Genomic DNA, 12527 nt, shown 5'->3' with positions numbered 1-12527 from the left:
AAGTATGCTAAATGGAAGGAGTTCATTTATAAATATTTTTTTAAAGTAAAACATTTTTAAATTGTAAAGTGGGGAGATGCGAAATTATAATATTTATAATAATAATTACCTACCAAAGTTAGCTTGTTTAGCTAGGACAGAAAGTGGTCACCTGACTTGGCCTGATTGTGTGTGACGTCATCGCCCCAATCATCTTCCTGGCGGGCCCACCTGGCCAGTCTTCCTTATAATTGACAGCAGTCGCAGGCCAAAATGGTGCTTCTCTCTATTCCAGACCTCCGCCGACTCCCGTGCTTAAGTAGCTGCAGCGGCCCAGCAGGAAGCTCTGTCTCCGGCTGTTACCCATGGCCAGGTTCTGCGACTCCATGCCTCTGCTGGACTTACACAAGGTCAGCGTCGTGGTGGAGGGGGAGAAAACATGGCTGACTACCGTCGCTGAGTCATGTCACTTGCTTGCACGCTTTCCCCCCCAAATTGTACACGTTTAGTTCAGCCAAAAATGTGTTGCGAGGACTAAATATGGTACGGTTTTGTTTTGTTCTCTGAAAGGTCGGTGCCTACTTAAAGTTATGCTAGCTGCTGTTAGCAAATGGTGGTAAATGGTTCATTTTAAGCGAGTCACTCAAAGGATCCGGTTCGCTTGAGTCGGTGTCACATAATATCTCAGACACCACACATTGTTCATATAATTTCCAATTCCACACAAATGACGCCAGGGGAACAAACATGTTAAATGTACAACTAAATAATGTTTGGACAACTACCAAATAGAATGCAGTAAATCACTGTGGTATGTATTTTGAATAGAAGAGCTTTTATTGCGATATTGTACTTTTGATTCACTGACTTTCTGAATTGAGATCACTAGCTCTTCATTCTTGATGCATTACAATGATTCAGATCAGTAATTCAGAAACCTATTATCTCTAACAAAATCCACATTACTAACTTACTACTTTTTGAACCGTATACCATAACTTTTAAAATTTTCATAGATGCCAATGACACTGTCCAGTCTTAACGTAACAATGAACCGTTGTCTTGTTGATCCTGCAGGCGGACGAGAGGCGAGCCCCTTTAAGAACTTTGGCCAGTGCTTGTGGGTCCACAGATTGCCCCCAGCCTATGGAAGTGTCAGAGTCCAGGGTGGTCTGTGTGAAAAGGAATCCAGAACATGAATGGGTACACATGCTTGACCTTTTGATCATAATTATAGTTGTTAGACTCGAATGTTAGCAGCTACCTTTTAAGCCATCATCTATTTGCAGGACCGGATGCTATCAGGCCAAATGAGCAATGGCGTCTTTCAAGCTTGTGCATGCTCGACTGGTAGAATCGTCCCTGCCAAAGGTGCTAAAAAGTAAATCAGGCCAGTGTACATTTAATTTTTTTGTATCCTCCTTTTGGTTCATGACGAGCAGATGGATGTCTGGAGGAGCCCTCCTTTTACCCTCGCAGCCTGCAGGGTCTACACAGCCTGCGGGTCCTCATGCCCAGTCTGTTGCGCCATGAAGTGGAGATGGCCCTTGAGAAGCTGGACCTCATACTGGACCGGACATATGCCTGGGAAATGTTCTCGGACATGATGGTGAGGCTGAGCTTCAAAGCTATACAAAGTGCCGAGACTGACACACTTCCTTGCCTTTGTTGCCAAATTGCTTCCTTTGAAGGGTTTCTTTTTCATGTGTAAAGATCATGGTTCTTGTAAAGTACCCTGAAAATTACTTTTTGTGCCTTCAGAGAAGTCAAACATGGAACTCTTTGCCCAACTATGAGCTGCTGCGACACTTCACTGACGCCACGCGTGCTGTCCTGATAGACTGGCTTATTCAAATCAATGTAAGTGGTAAATATATATGCAGTGGAACCTCATTTTTTTTCCCCATAGGGAAGACACTAAAATGTAATACATTTTTAAATAGTTTTTACATGTACACTACCGCTCAGAAGTTCAGGATCACTTGCAAATTTCTTTGTTTTCCAAGGGGAAAAACAAATTTTCGTTTTTTTTCCATTTCACATACTCGTAATGCTTAAATATAATTTCCTTTTATCCAGATACCCACCAAAATTCAATTGCTTCTTCAAGATATGGTATTTTTCTATGCGATGCTGTCAACTATTCAACCTGCTATTTACTGCAGGGGTGGGCAAATATTTTGACTTGTGGGCTGCATTGAGTTAACAAAATATTTATATATATAACACACACACTATTTAATGCTTATAATTTTCCTTGACTTATTTGTCAAATTTTATGTTATATACTATCAGCTATGTTCTCATGTCAGACCACATCAAGCTACACTACCGCTCAAAAGTTTGGGATCACTTGCAAATTTCTTTGTTTTCCAAAGAAACAAATTTTCATGCATTTCACAAAATTTTTTGTCCATTTCACAAACTATTAAAATTAATTTTCAAAGAAGGATCTCCATTTTTGCATAGAGGCCTACTATCAACAACTGTCAGTCCTCTGCATCAATCTCCTGGTATGGCTGCTAATCCAAGTTCATCATTTTATAAGGCTAATAGATGATTAGAAAAGCCATCTAAAAATGTAAACTAAAATCTCTTACCATGCTGTTAACTACTCCCTTCAGAGAGCAACACAAACTGGGTCTAACAAGGACAGAAAAACGCTGCACAACTGTGCAAGAGAGTGTGTAGTTTAAGACAGAGATGCCTCACAGCTGCACTAAATAGTAGCCATCAAACACCAGTGTCAGTATCAACAGTGAAGCGGCGACTTCAGGATGCTGGACTTCATAGCAGGACTGCCAAGAAAAAGCCATATCTCAGACTGGACAAAAACATTTCCAAGTCATCCCAAACTCTGGAGCGGTATTGTATGCAAAATTATATGCAGAGTCGGCAGTGCATGGCTGCTTTGTTTGGGGTTTCAGCTTCACATAATGATACAGTACAGGGCAAACGTTAGTAGTTTAAAGTGCAACCAAAACAAACTGGTGTACGAAAACAGAGGTTTGACTCTCAAAAGTCAGTACACAACTTGTATTTTGGTAACTGTTTATCTGAAGGAACGATCTCTAGAGTAGTTGGTGTATAGCAACATGGATTTACTACTGAATTACTCTGAAAGTAAGTCAGAACGACTGCAACACCAGCGCTTTGCAAGGTAGTCTTGCTTCAGTAGGGTCTGGGGCTCCATGATTGCTGCTTGCACTAGGGAGTTGTGGTGTGGAGCATTTCAATATGTACTGATCTACACTGAGCGGTACATAATGTGTCCTGATACTTGGTAATGTCAACCATGTGTGTTTTCCCATTAGGAACTCATGCATTTCCAGGAGGAGACTCTCTATCTAGCCATCCACCTCCTCAACCGATCCTTGTCTCTGTTCAAGGTGACCACAGCCAATCTGCAGCTCCTGGGCATGGTCTGCCTCTTTCTGGCTGCAAAAAAAGAAGAATCTCTCCTCCCTGAGGTATGGCGATTCAGGCCTCCTCACCCCATGAAGCTTCTTGGACCCCGACCTGGCAATGTCTCGTTTCAGGTGTCTGGACTCTGCTCCCTGATGGACCACGCCTACACCAAGCATCAGCTGCTGCGCATGGAGCGAAAAGTCTTCAACGGGCTTAAATTTAACTTGTCATACTGTCAGCCTCTGCATTTCCTCCACCTGCTGGCCTCCATCGCACACTGCAGTGCTCAGGTGACTGCACTGACAGTTTAGTACATCCCTTTACAACTTCAGGACCTGGATTTTGTCCACTTGCATCGGGGCCAAGTCGTGCAAAGAACTACTAAAAAAGCAGATGGGGCTGTTGGGAAAGCTAGCAGATTTGACAAATACGTTTACATTAGACACCCACTGCACTGGAGCTGTATTCTTCCACATGGTCCATGAAAATGTTGTTTTGGGTAGAGTAGAGCCTGCATGAGGGCTGCAGTCAGATCTGGGTTTGAATAGCTGTTGGACAACTCTGGAGTTTGCATGTTCACCTCATACATGTGTGCGTTGGTTCTGAGTACTGTTTCCTCCTACATGTCAATGTCAAGTATGAATGATTGACTGGCGACTAGGGTGTACCCCCGCCTCACACCCACAGTCAGCTGGGATAGGCTCCAGCATACACCACGATCCAAGTGAAGAATGAGCAGCATGGAAAATGAATAACATAAGTAGTAATTATGTTTATATTTCACTTGTCATCCATGCCACAAGGTGATTTGTATGGCTCGCTATCTGCTGGAGCTGTCGCTTTTCGAGGGCCGGTGTGTGGCGTTTCTGCCGGTGCAGCTGGCAGGAGCGGCCCTCTGCTTGGCCCGCCAAGTCCTGCAGGAACCCCGTACAACTGAAGGCGAGGCCGCCTGGTGTCTGGCTTCCAGTATCTACGTCGGCAGGTGTGTCATTTCGGAAATATTGGCAATTTCTCACAAGCTTCACCTTTTTTTTTTTCTGTTAGTGAGGCTGTTCTGCAGCGGATCATGCAGATCCTCGCCGGCGCTGCAGCCAGAGCACACACCCGAGAGACCTGCGCTACTTTTATTAAATTCTCCTCCCCGGAAACCATGCACATCAGCAGCCACCCTGGTCTCAAACATGCATCCGCTGTGCTGGGTGTATGCACTTAATTTGTGTCCTAACCTACACAATGATGACGCTCGTGCCTGTGGGAGTTTGTTTTTGACAGGGTATACCAAGGGGAGGAAGAAGTGTGAATATGTGATGGCAAACACTAACAGGATGTTTTACTGTCTCATCTTGCAGCTGATTTAGGAAGTGTTTTGAATTGGTGTCGTGTAGAGAGAATGTGGACTGTCAAATTGTATTGTTCTAAGTTTTAATGTTAAAATAAAGTGTCTGCTGCAATGTATGATTTGAATTACTGAAAGTCTTCATGTGTGCTTCTTACTGCAAGCTGTGGTGTGGAACAGCTGCCGAGACAGTTCCAAAAATGACCTCTCAGCCACGTACACTTTGCGCCTCCTGTAGTTTTTCACTGCGGGGGTGTCATTTAAAACGATCTACTGCCTCACACAGCAACTCTTTCGAAGTTATTTGGATTTTCTTCACAAACAAAGCTGACTCTGAGTGGAAGTTAACTGTTAAGTTAACCCAACGATGTATCCATTGGGAGCATCTTTACTTCCGCCTCGCTGACGTACACACGATTTGATTGGATGCTGCAGGTGCCCCCACCGACCAATGAGAGCAAATCTTCACGGTCTGGTGGAGGTGTTTGTTCAACATGAGCGGGTGGGTTCAGTCAAGGTTACGTATAAATTCGTTAAGTATTACGGGGACGTGTAGTAAACAAGATGTGTTGTGTTGTATGGTGCACTTTTCTTAAGTCGGTGGTCTCGTGAAGCCGTTTCGTGTCAAGCAGGCTCTTGTCAGTCACTGGGATTTCAAAACAAGAGCATGACAGGTGTCGTTGCCGGCTGAACGTCGATGTAAGTGCCATTCAAAAAGTACACTATCGATTATTAACCTGATAATAAATACACTTAGTTACGTATTGTTTTCGTAAAGATGTGAATCTTCAGTAGTTGGTAGATTTATTTTGAAATTTGGTGCGTCGCTCCTGCTGCTGCGTTCAGGCTATTGTGGCAGTCAGACAAATCGCAACCCGTTTCACTTGTCCGCTGTCAGACGGCATATAAAACAAACAAATGACGGGTGTCTTCCTTTCTTTAAAACTCTGACAGGTAATTGCAGACATGGCTCCGCAAGACCAAGGCAGCATCACTCGGAGTCTTGGTCCCAAGGCGAAGGAGCGAAACGGCTATTACTTCTGGGAATAACTGTTTTCCACCGGGAGGTAAGTTATGTACAGTAAACGCACCACCGTATATACTGTATGGGACATTCACGTTACATCACGTTATCACATCTCGTAACTTTACCGTATCAACGTGACATTTTAAGTTCGTGTCGACATCACAGTTGGTTTTGTCGTTAATTACAGCCGTGGTGTTGTCTTTGTAGTTGTTTGTGAGCAGTACGGTAGAAAGTATTGTGTAAAAGCCAGACGGCAGTGAAGTTTTCAGTTACATAATTTGGGGGGGGGGGGGGGGGGGGGGCGTACACAGCGCTTCCCGTCGTTTCGAAACACGGCAGTGCCAAATTACCTCGGTCATCGTCGGAACGAATATAGTTTACATATGACTAATAATAGTAATTAGGCTTCCTTACAATCATATTTTATGACACAGCTGCTAATTATTCACCACTACATAATTACATAATCACATCAATCGATTATCAAATGTGTCATCCATACAATAACATCAGTGATCGTGTCGTTTAAAAAAAAAAAAAAAGAATATTTCCCAACCCTTATTTGTTTATGGATGCTGTTGACAGGACCACACCCATCCATCAAAATGACCAGAAATACTTCAACCTGAAATGCACCATGTGACCTTATCCTGTAAGGTTGATGTTATCCTAGCGACTATCCGTGTCCTCAGACACACTCCCATACAGATTAACAGCCCGTCAGAGTCCCTATTGAGGTGAAAGATATGGCGATAACATTAGCATGTGCGGCAATGATGTACATAGTCCTCATATTTGCACATACTTGGGTCCAAAAATCTTTTTCCTTCTATTTGTACATATTCTAACACAAACATATGATGGGTGCATAAGTGTAAAAAAAATTGGTCCACCGCTTGTCATAATAAGACTAAAATACCAAACCAAATAGAGGAAATTTACCATGCTAACCTTAGAACCACATTGCACAAAGCAGCTTGGACACCGGCTCTGTGAAATGAACATCCATGGTGAGCATGGCAGATTTGTCAGTGGATCGCCCGATTATGGACACCACTATGGCATAAGTTAAATATCTGGTTCTATGGTTTTCGTCACACTTTTACCTTTCCTTCCGTTGTGGCATCACCAAAATAAAAAGACAAACTTGTGGTGCTTTGTCATTTTTGTTATCACCTTTAGGGCATAAAAAAACATTTTTTTAAAGGCACTTTAGAGCGACTTTGTATAAACGTGTGAAAATTCTCACAGTTATGAGGAATGTTCCAAACTGAACCACTGGGCTTTTGACACATGGCTAAAAGAATAGAAAATAGGTGTAGTGGCTATTTGTCCTACAAAATAAACTTCACTTAAACTATAATCAAAAGGCCACTGATGAGCACTGCCGACATAAATAGATTTCAGCTGCCCATGGTGTTACCCAATGAAATAAACTACTAATTAACACCAACAAAATATGATAAATAAACAAATAACATAAGCTTTGCTTCTTCCTACTCCTTTTGGACATGTGGAACTGTGAACTGATTATGGGATGCACTCAATTGTAATCTGATGCATGTTCAAATGAAATGAAACCATTACCATTACCATATTAGAAACCTAGGAAGACACTAAATAGCTTCTACAATAGGTATACCCTTGCACACCAAAAAGATCCTCAAGCTGTGGCGACGCTGACTGTGAAGGCTGTGACTGGTCGGCTTGTCACGGCTTGACAACTCCTTGTTGACAACTCCAAGTGGTTAGCGCAGCTAGGAGACCCCGGTTCGATGTGGAGTTCGCATGCGTGGGTTTTCTCCGGGTACTCCGGTTTCCTCCCACATTCCAAAAACATGCTAGGTTAATTGGCGACTCCAAATTGTCCATAGGTATGAATGTGAGTGTGAATGGTTGTTTGTCTATATACTTCCTCTCGACCGAAGACAGCTGGGATAGGCTCCAGCACCCCCGCGACCCTCGTGAGGATAAGCGGTAGAAAATGAATGAATGAAGTTTTAAAAAACTTAAATTATATTAGGAAAGCAGGAAGTGAACAAATGTAACAGTTACTGATTGTAAAAGTATATGAGCTAACATGAAAAGTCTTGAATTGGGTTGTCAAGTCGAGTCCAAAGTCTTGGAAATAAAACCGATAAGTTGCGTGACTCTCTTCTTTTGAAAATGTGAACAAAAATTATATTTTTTCATCAGGAGTCAGTATGGTGAAAGAGGAGCTGAGGCTGAGCGAGCGTGGTTCTCATCCTCCGAGCAGCAAGAACGCCAAAGATAAGCGCAACAGTTCCACTCTGAGGGCGATGCGCCAGACCAAGGACTTGGATGACTGCAGCGAACTCAGCTCTCCCCGCTGGAACTCGGAAAAAGACTCTGGCTACTCTGGTGAGTTCAAGTAAACACGGCTGTAAGCACCAGTTCACCGGGTTTTATTGTCCCCTAAGGCTATTTAGTACACATGTCACCCTGTCTGTTCAAGAGCTGTAAATCGTGAAACAAATGGGTCAAATGTCTTTCAATGCAATGGCGCCACAAAGTGCGGTTCTGCTCATCTCTTTGCTCCGACATCGTCACTGTAGACAATGGCTCAGACTGGCAGCACACCAAAACGGAGGATCAGCAGAGACATAAAATTCAGCCCAGGAGGGCGGCAGAGGTGCCATCGTCCTGTCAGAACCAAAATGACGGGCACGGAAAAGCTGGGAACGCCAAACGGATACCAAGAGGGCACCCAAACCAGCCTATCTACATCATTAACAACATGGTATTTAAGCAGGTAAACATTGACTTCTTTATACGCAATACAGGGGCTGCACAGCGGTCGAGTGGTTAGCACGCAGACAAGGGTTCAATTCCACCCTTGGCCATCTCTGTGTGGAGTTTGAATGTTCTCCCTGTGCATGCGTGGGTTTTCTCCGGGTACTCCGGTTTCCTCCCACATTCCAAAAACATGCTAGGTTAATTGGCGACTCCAAATTGTCCATAGGTATGAATGTGAGTGTGAATGGTTGTTTGTCTATATGTGCCCTGTGATTGGCTGGCCACCAGTCCAGGGTGTACCCTGTTTCTCACCCGAAGACAGCTGGGATAGGCTCCAGCACCCCCGCCATCCTCGTGAGGATAAGCGGCAGAAAATGAATGAATGAAAAGTAGTACAACACATTGTTGCTTAGCATTAGTTCAACCTAACTACCGTTTCCACTTGGACGCATTTCACTGCAGCACACAACGTTCCATGGGAGAGCCGCTGTCTTTGTTCATGTCCTCATTAGCTGCATTCCCAATGATGAATCAACCCTAAACTATTATCACAGGCAAACATGACATCTTGAACCTTCGGTTACCTTCAGCAACAGGGAGAGCGGGCTCCTCGGGCTGCAGCAGGTGGCGGTAAATTGAGCGCTGACCCAACTCCACCCAGTTACTGTGGCTATAGAAGTCCTGGTGTCAAATCAAATGCATAATTATGCAAACCAGTCCATTTCATGTAATTATTGGAGTGATGCTGTGTACCTGCAAGGAGTGAAATAGCTGACCCAAGCTGTGGCGGGCACTTTGGTACTCATTGGCCCGCACTGACAACAAGGTTTGAGTCCAGAACCTGCGCAGCATTGCCATGGCACTGTCCATTTGCTCAGAATCAAAGTGGTACACAGGGTCGGACCTGGTGGAGCTCAGGAAGTCCATTTCTGCATTGGACTTCACCACCTCCCCCACAGCTCTCCAAAAGGCTCGTCCCAGTCTGGTCTGCAAAGGATGAAACCTTGTAAAACCTCTTCAAATTACTTTTAAATTGTCTTAACTTTCCGATTGTTTTATTTCATCATAGTCTTCCCTCTGAATGTTGCAGCGCACCTCGTCCTCAGCATGGTCTCCTTTGTGTGAATGGTTGTTTGTCTATATGTGCCCTGTGATTCCAGGGTGTACCCTGCCTCTTGCCCGAAGACAGCTGGGATAGGCTCCAGCACCCCCACAACCCTCGTGAGGAAAAGCGGTTGAAAATGAATGAATGAATATGCAATACATGCATGTTGGATGCAGAACAGCATTCATTCATTCATTCATTCATTTTCTACCGCTTTTCCTCACAAGTGTCGCAGGGGGTGCTGGAGCCTATCCCAGCTGTCTTCCGGCGAGAGGCGTGGTACACCCTGGACTGGTCGCCAGACAATCACAGGGCACATATAGACAAACAACCATTCCCACTCACATTCATACCTATGGACAATTTGGAGTCGCCAATTAACCTAGCATGTTTTTGGAATGTGGGAGGAAACCGGAGTACCCGGAGAAAACCCACACATGCACGGGGAGAACATGCAAACTCCACACAGAGATGGCCGAGGGTGGAATCGAACACTGGTCTCCTAGCTGTGAGGTCTGCGTGCAGAACAGCAATAGCATCCTTTTCAATATGTCAAAGGTTTTGGAGACACTTTCTGATGATATTTGATGACAAAGTGTCCTACTCTATCTTGATGCTTTTTTGTTGATAATAAACATTAACTCTTACCCCGTTCTTGTTTTCCAGCCAGAAACCATCCAGACAAATGGCCAGCCGCTCTGGAGAAATGTTCCCTGTGAGGCAGCACGCCCAGGGAGCCCGCATATGATGCTTTTCCAGCAGCCCGGCCTGATGCCCACCGCCTTCCAGCTCCTCAGGCCCTTGTCTCGGAAGAGCAACCACCCAACGGGGAAGAAAGTCACCGACACCCAATTGCCCGTTCTCAACTCCTACCCCCGCATTGCACCTCACCCGAGCAAGAAGCCACCAGAAAAGCCTGATGAGGCGCATAATTTGAGCAAGAGGGTACGCACAGAACGCAAGGGACATCTCAAACCTGCAGGAAGCAGTCAGGAACCAGCCACCTCGGAGCAGCCATGTTCATCTCCATCCTCCTCCTTGTGCGGGACGCCTCCTTCTTCTGCATCTTCCAAACCCTCCACCCTCACCAGCAGGGGGTCTCAGAGAAGCAGAGCTGGCAATACTCGCCACCGCCGCTTCCACAACACCGTGGAGGCCCTTCATCAGTCAGGCTTGCTGGACATCACGCTACGCACTAAAGAGCTGCTGCGTCAGAGCAACGCTACCGAGCAGGAAATCGCCCAGCTGCGGCGGCACACCGAGCTTTTCTGCCAGGCCGCTGGTCGCAGCCTCAGCGGCGCCACCTCCGCCGCCTGGCAGAGCGTGCACAGGATCATGACCGAGTCCAAATATTACCCGGGCCTGAAAAAGCTGCAACATTTGCAATCGCTGTCTAATCCGAGTTCAGAAGATGGTGTGAACGCGGAGACGACACCCAGACAGAATTGTGACGCCACTCGATCGTCTCACACAGAAGAGATTGTTGCCTTTATACCTCCAGATAGTTCTACTGGTGAAGTGTGAAGTGCTGTGCCTTACAAGGAAGAGAGGCACTCGCTTCCATCCGGGCGTTTTTTTGTGGATCATGTGTGATGTTTATCGACGGATAGCAAAGAATGACTACAGATTATGACGAAGAGCTTCACTATCAAACCTGTGAATTCCTTGAAGGTTACCACCATGGTTGACCATCACGGTCGTTCGGCGCATGAGTTGCCTCCGACGTTGCTTTAAAATACAACCACGCCAAAAGAATATCAGCAAACTTGTGTGTGCGTGTTTGCCCACAACTGTAAAGGACTAAAGCGCCATGCTCTAAACAAAACACGGCTCACGCGTCACAACTGCTTACCTGCATGTACATGGTGCTTTAGTCTGAGAACATAATACAGCAGGGGGCTCCCTGAAAACCGATTTTATTTATGTTTGCGTTTTCTGCTAGGAACTAATTCAGTTTGCTTTTAAACTTAACAGAAGTTAGCTTAGCAGGTTTGAAATTTGTTTTTTTTTCTTTTTTCTCAAGCTGCTTTGCCTCACCCTTTAAAAAACGCCCAATAATAACCAGTATTGGGCATTTTTTCAGGAACATAATGTACATTCGACGTGTACATTTTTACCTTTCACTTCAACGAGGTTAAAGTGGTGCCTGTACTTCGGCAAATGCTGTATTCTCACTCCATGTGCTCTAAACACCCGCCCACCCACGTTCTCCGATTGGCTGAAGACGCAATCTTAGGCAATCATCATCGCTTATGTGCTCTAAACACCCGCCCACTTAAGTTCTCTGATTGGCTGAAGACGCAATCTTACTAAACCTTAGCCAATCCTCATTGGTTATGTGGTTATCTCACCCCTCCCTTGTCACGCTGCAACACTCTTGACGCTCTCACCGCGCTGAAGAATAGTTATGAAGTCGGTGATATATTTTTAGGCTCCTTCAGTAACGGGATGTCGAAAACAGTAACGGCGCTATGCTGACAGTAAGAGTAATTAGATTACCCGTTACTGAAAAAAGTAACGGCGTTAGTAACACAGTTTATTTGAAAGTCGTTATTCGCAGCACTGATAATATCACAAGTGCAACACTCCTGTAATATCATTATCAGTTCATTACAGTTTCTTTCTAAAGTAGAGATGTACCCTGTTTTTTCGTAACATGTATAATTGATTACCAGGAAATTTCCTGAGGTTTGGACACCCCTGATTTAGGGGTCCAAATGTAATGTAAATAGACCGCATGGCATTTAAAACCAAACGCTTCTAATAAGCAAGTCGTGTTCAACCTAGAGCGTCGTGTCATAGAAAGGACCTCTTATCAGCCTATCATGCCTTGTAGACCTTTCAACAACGCCTTAAAAACTTAAAAACTACAATGCGCTAATCAAGCACAGAGTCCCCAACATTTGCGCCTGTCT

General features: G+C 44.8%; 2 protein-coding genes across 4 annotated transcripts; both read left to right on the top strand.

Annotated features, from left to right (window-relative positions):
* Nucleotides 1–223: 223 nt before the first annotated feature.
* ccnp (cyclin P) lies at nucleotides 224–4851 on the top strand. Of its 3 annotated transcripts, none has more exons than XM_058081014.1 (9): nucleotides 224–389; nucleotides 1057–1182; nucleotides 1269–1350; nucleotides 1422–1588; nucleotides 1741–1839; nucleotides 3369–3449; nucleotides 3519–3677; nucleotides 4191–4369; nucleotides 4432–4851. In XM_058081014.1, the coding sequence occupies exons 1-9, from the start codon at nucleotides 345–347 to the stop codon at nucleotides 4598–4600; spliced, it is 1107 nt and encodes a 368-aa protein (XP_057936997.1). In that variant the 5' UTR covers nucleotides 224–344; the 3' UTR covers nucleotides 4601–4851. The 3 variants fall into 3 exon arrangements, with proteins under 3 accessions (XP_057936997.1, XP_057936996.1, XP_057936995.1); XM_058081013.1 differs by having other exon boundaries at nucleotides 225–389; nucleotides 1269–1329; nucleotides 3294–3449; XM_058081012.1 differs by having other exon boundaries at nucleotides 225–389; nucleotides 3294–3449.
* Nucleotides 4852–5189: 338 nt separating this feature from the next.
* On the top strand, nucleotides 5190–11229 carry si:ch211-132b12.7 (uncharacterized protein LOC564531 homolog). The gene is made up of 5 exons (XM_058081010.1): nucleotides 5190–5422; nucleotides 5678–5790; nucleotides 7947–8132; nucleotides 8327–8523; nucleotides 10279–11229. The coding sequence occupies exons 3-5, from the start codon at nucleotides 7955–7957 to the stop codon at nucleotides 11134–11136; spliced, it is 1233 nt and encodes a 410-aa protein (XP_057936993.1). The 5' UTR covers nucleotides 5190–5422; nucleotides 5678–5790; nucleotides 7947–7954; the 3' UTR covers nucleotides 11137–11229.
* The last annotated feature ends 1298 nt before the right edge of the window (nucleotides 11230–12527 follow it).

Source organism: Doryrhamphus excisus, chromosome 8 (assembly GCF_030265055.1).
Source record: "Doryrhamphus excisus isolate RoL2022-K1 chromosome 8, RoL_Dexc_1.0, whole genome shotgun sequence".
Taxonomy (NCBI): domain Eukaryota; kingdom Metazoa; phylum Chordata; class Actinopteri; order Syngnathiformes; family Syngnathidae; genus Doryrhamphus; species Doryrhamphus excisus.
The sequence above is the reverse complement of the archived record's forward strand: the minus strand, read 5'-3'. Positions and strand labels throughout refer to the sequence as shown.